This window comes from Berghia stephanieae, chromosome 3 (assembly GCF_034508935.2).
Source record: "Berghia stephanieae isolate SIO BIC M18660-M18661 chromosome 3, UCSD_Bste_1.3, whole genome shotgun sequence".
In the NCBI taxonomy this organism is placed as follows: domain Eukaryota; kingdom Metazoa; phylum Mollusca; class Gastropoda; order Nudibranchia; family Aeolidiidae; genus Berghia; species Berghia stephanieae.
Genome location: NC_088362.1, coordinates 3,244,556 through 3,249,555, shown reverse-complemented (window position 1 = coordinate 3,249,555; position 5,000 = coordinate 3,244,556). Strand labels below are relative to the sequence as shown.

At 37.4% G+C, this 5,000-nt stretch overlaps 2 protein-coding genes across 5 annotated transcripts in view; both read right to left on the bottom strand.

Moving 5' to 3' along the window:
* LOC144967030 (glycoprotein endo-alpha-1,2-mannosidase-like) overlaps positions 1 to 816 on the bottom strand; it is a 12,635-nt gene extending 11,819 nt beyond the window's left edge. Inside the window, exon 1 of one of the 2 annotated variants that reach the window (XM_078903781.1) lies at positions 654 to 816. The gene's annotated coding sequence lies outside the window, so the exon portion shown is untranslated. Of the gene's footprint in view, positions 1 to 593 lie in introns of both variants that reach the window. The other variant, XM_078903780.1, reaches the window with a different exon arrangement.
* Positions 817 to 3,367: 2,551 nt separating this feature from the next.
* Positions 3,368 to 5,000, bottom strand: part of LOC144967029 (solute carrier family 23 member 1-like) — a 42,169-nt gene continuing 40,536 nt past the window's right edge. For all 3 annotated transcript variants that reach the window (XM_078903779.1, XM_078903778.1, XM_078903777.1), the window contains exon 15: positions 3,368 to 3,565. In XM_078903779.1, coding sequence (XP_078759905.1) covers positions 3,390 to 3,565 — 176 coding nt within the window. In that variant the 3' untranslated portion in view covers positions 3,368 to 3,389. The remainder of the gene's footprint in view (positions 3,566 to 5,000) is intronic.

Sequence of the window (5,000 nt, the reverse complement as noted above, 5' to 3'; positions counted from 1 at the left end):
TCTCCTTCTCTTCTCCCTCTTCCCTCTTTTCTGACCATCTACCTACTATCTGCCTATCCATCTATCTATTTATTGGTGTATTCCACTTTACTATCGCATCGTTCCTTCGCGAAGATTCGACCTTCGCTCATCCAACAAACCCCCCCCCCCCCACCTCCGCCGTGACCCTTTCACCTCGCCCCCTCCACCCCCCCCCCTACTGTTCCACTACAGCGTTCTACTACTACTACTACTACTACTACTACTACAACTACTACTACTACCAATATGTCTTTTATCTTCCATTATAGTCTGGAAAGTTCTGTTCCCTGACGCTGACCTTTGCTTATCAATTAGATCACCCCCCTGGGGCACCCTATCCTCTACCCACGCCACGCTAACATTTCATTCATACTGCAACCACCATTGAGTACAGACGATACAAGTTATTTTTCATTATATTTTATTTGTTTTCCACGTTTATTTGTGTATTGTTGTGCTGACGAAGGGTTTGTACCCGAAACGTCCATTGTCTGTTTTGTTCCCATACGAAGCCTTTCCATTTTCACTCTTTCGTTAGTATTTTACGATCACCGGCTTCAGGCAGCCCTTACCGTTTTCTACTCAGGCAAATCATGGACTCAACGGATGAAATTGGACTCTAGCATACATACCTAGATACTTGTTAATGTTAATAAAGAGGACCCCGTCTCAATATTGTAACGTCATTTCATTTTCCATTCCTTCTGCCACTGCCATGTAAACAATGCCCCGGAAATGCTAACTAAAGTAAGAACCAAAACAAATCGACGATAACTCGCGTGTCCTTAGGGACAACACTGTAAAGGGACATAAAAAGCAAAAAAAATATAAGGAACTGTGTATTCCGTACGCCAGTGTACCGAAAACACACATGTGTAAATCCCTACACCGGAAGAGGCTAAACTGTTTGACCGAGCTCGAGAAGGCAAGGTGTTTTAGCACAGCGTAACTGTAACCCTGTGGGGCGAGTAAGGTGTTCGAGCTCCATTCTAGGAATATTTTCTTTCTTTCTTTTCTTTTGTATTCTCCCTTGGCAAAATTCTTAATTTTCAACTTCAACACTTTGACACCCAATTCCTGGTGACGCCAGACTCGAGAATTTTGATAGACTTTTAACATTTTTTATATATATTTACGTTTACTCACTTTTACGTTTATTATTTTTATTTAGGACATAGTGAAGACTTTGGATATGAGAGACTCTCTCCTGAAAAAAACAAACAAACAAAAGAACCTTGTAGTTTAATTCGTTCACCTGTAATACGCTTCAACAGTCGTAACGTCACTTCCCTCGTAATGACGCATGGTAACTTAGTAACTGGCTCTAAATTATCGGAACAATGGCGGACGCCCTTATGAGATATTTCTCCGACGAGCATAAAAGCGTATCCAGAGGGGAAAAAAAACATGATAAATCTGATCATGTTTTTACTTTTACACATTCTGATCACAAGACATATGAAAAGTTATAGCCAGCATGAAGAATAAAAAGTACAGATTTTTTTGTTTAGAACCACGATGGCCGCCGTTGCTGGCCGACGTGACATCAGACTATTGAATCCAATTGCTTTTGGACTGATTGTTGTCATAGAAATACTCTCAAACCAACGGTAAGACATTTCCATCACAACAATGTTAAATCAAGACGTGCGGCTATGTGGTCTAGTGGTATGACACTCGCTTTCGGATTGGAAGGTCCTGGGTTCGAGCCTCGCTCGGTGCATAGTTGAGTCCTTGGAAAAGGCTCTTTACTCACATTCTCTCACCGTACTCAGGTGTAAAATGAGTACCTGGCCGTTAACAGCGTTGTCTGTCCGAAAAATATTGGAATATGGCCTAACAGGCGTCATGTACCGTCCTACATGTTAAATGTTGCTGTTGGCCAGGGAACCCTTGTAAAGCGCTTTGATCACGTTTAGTGGATATTGCGCTATAAAAAAGCTCAATTAAAAAAAAATTGCATTCAGTTATCAGACCTGCTAATAAGCGCACGTCGGCTTCATGGCTCTGAAGGCCTATTTTTAAAAAAAAAATGATTAAATGGTTTTTAAATAATTTCTCAGTTTCTTTTTGACATAAAACAGTATAGAAAAGATTGATCACATATACAAAAAAAAAAAAATAAAAAAAATTATGCCTTTTGCGCCACGACATCATAAGACATCGTCGCCGAGGCATTCCACGAAGGAATATAGATAACTCAAAACAAGATGTCTGATGTCAACAGGAATCACCCATGTTGTCCAAGTGAGCAAATTGGGAGTTAATAATCTTGCTCAAGGAAAAAACAGACGAAAGTGCGTGAAGCGGGACTCGAACCCGGGTCATCCGGGTCACAGTGCAATGCCTTAACCACTCGGCCACTATACAACACTAGGGTATCATTAAAAGCCAATTTCAAATCCCGTTAGTTTTCAAAGTAGGTACATTTAAAAAGGACTCGATACATACATATAATATCCCACACATAAAAATATCTTATGAAAGGAAATAAGACCATGTTAAAAATTTATTCATTTATTTTAAGTAAGTACATTGATTTGTAATAATGTGATGATGATGATGATGATGATGATGGTGAGTGATAATGATGATGATGATGATGATGATGATGATGGTGAGTGATAATGATGATGATGATGATGATGATGATGATGATGATGATGGTGAGTGATAATGATGATGATAATGATGATGAGGATGGTGATAACAATAACATAATAATAATAATAATAATAATAATAATAATAATAATAATAATAATAATAATAATAATAATGATACTCCTCCTCCTCCTCCTCCTCCTCCTCCTCCTACGACTACTACTACTACTACTACTACTACTACTACTACTACTACTACTACTACTACTACTACTACTACTACTACTATTACTACTACTACCACCACTACTACTACTAATAGTAGTAGTAGTAGTAGTAGTAGTAGTAGTAGTAGTAGTAGTAGTAGTAGTAGTAGTAATAATAATAATAATAATAATACTACCACTACTACTACTACTACTACTACTACTACTACTACTACTACTACTACTACTACTACTACTACTACTACTACTAGTAATAATAAATAATAATAATAATAATAATATAATAATAATAATAATAATAATATTTACTACTACTACTACTACTACTACTACTATACTACTACTACTACTACTACTACTACTACTACTACTACTACTACTACTACTACTACTACTACTACTACTAATCTACTACTATTACGACTACTACTACTACTACTACTACTACTACTACTACTACTACTACTACTACTACACTACTACTACTATATTTACTATTCTAACACTACTCTACTACTATTTCTACAAAATTTCTAAACTATAAGCGCTCGCTTGTTATATGGGGCTCGTTGATAACATTTGTCTCCACACGATGACTATCTTTACACGCTGTCTTCAACATCCAGCACAAGGGAAGATCGTAAATTGATTTCTCTCTCGATTCAAGGGAAGACTGTGGTTGCTTGCCCGACAGACTTGTTCCTTTGTCCTTACCTGTAGAATAGATAGTATGCGCTTGGCTAAAAAGCTCATAACATTGCCATCCGGAAGTATAACGGACCAACACACAAAACTGTGTGTAACCATGAACGTTTACTACAGTTTAATGAGAATTACTCATGAACGTGGATGGCAAAAAACAATAACAAAGACCCGAGTGACGTCAACTTCGAACAATCTATAGAAGGGCAACAAACAAGTAAGTTTACATGTTTTACCGAGGGGTTGGCTTGAGATTACATCGTTACAGTTCTAGTAAAGATGAATGGAAAAGGAATAAGCCAACAGGAGTGGAACTAATTGAAGATCCATGAAAAAATCTCCCAGGTCTACAGGATCAACCAAGAAAATACTGGGTAGCTGCAAATAGACTACGGTCAAAACATACAAGAACAGCTGCCAACATGTACAAATGAGAATCACCAACGTGCCCAAAGTGCAACCAAGAACACACAAGATGCAAACCACCTCGTACTGGATTGCCCAGAGACAAAACTGGAAGGGGGATTTGAAAACATCAACAAATGTGATGATGACCTCCGAACCTGGATTGATACCTTGAACATAGAAGTGGAGCCGAACGATACTACTACTAGCAAAGAGGTTTTGCAGATCATAAGTAGAACGCATCGCGCAATATGTACTATCTATCACATGATCAGTCTCATTATATGTTAAAATAATGCCGTTATGCAATTTTATATGGTCACGAAAATGTTTACATTGTGGAATTCAATCAAAAATCGCATAGCGGCTCTATTTTTTTTACGTATATTGAGAATGATCATGTGACTGATAAGTGACGCGTGATACGTAGGATTTGCTAAACCCCTCTAGTGTTTGGACAAAGGAATTACCCCTGCTGCACAACTGCAGTTAGAAACGCTTGTTTTAGTTTTGGCGGCCGATCAGTTGGTAGGATGGAAGGTGAAGATGGACGTCGGCAGGCAAAAAAGGACAGCTTTGGTTGAATCAGTTAAACATTTAACATGAGAAATCTTTTTGGGACTAGCCACCAGAAAACGGCTTCCCGTTTTCTATTCTATTTTTTGCCAGAAAGAAAACTTTTAACCCATCAATTTCACAAATATCAATTCGATCATCAAAAAATATATTAGCTTGTGCCAAAATGTCCTTTTCGTAACATTCGCCACAAAAAATACTCCATTATTATCTGTTATTTTGTAAAATTATCGAAAAAAAATATTTTCACCGGTTTTTCTTGGAAATAATTGTTTTTAAAAGCTGAGAGTATAGTAGCAAGGAATGGATGAGATGGTTTCTATTTGTTAAAAAAGTGATTACCAAGTTTGATTCTTTGTCGACACTTTAGAATGCTATGACGCATGACTATTATAATTTTGATGATATTTTGTCAGCTTTTTGCTTTATTTTCCATTATGTAATGTGATGTAATGATTAATTTATA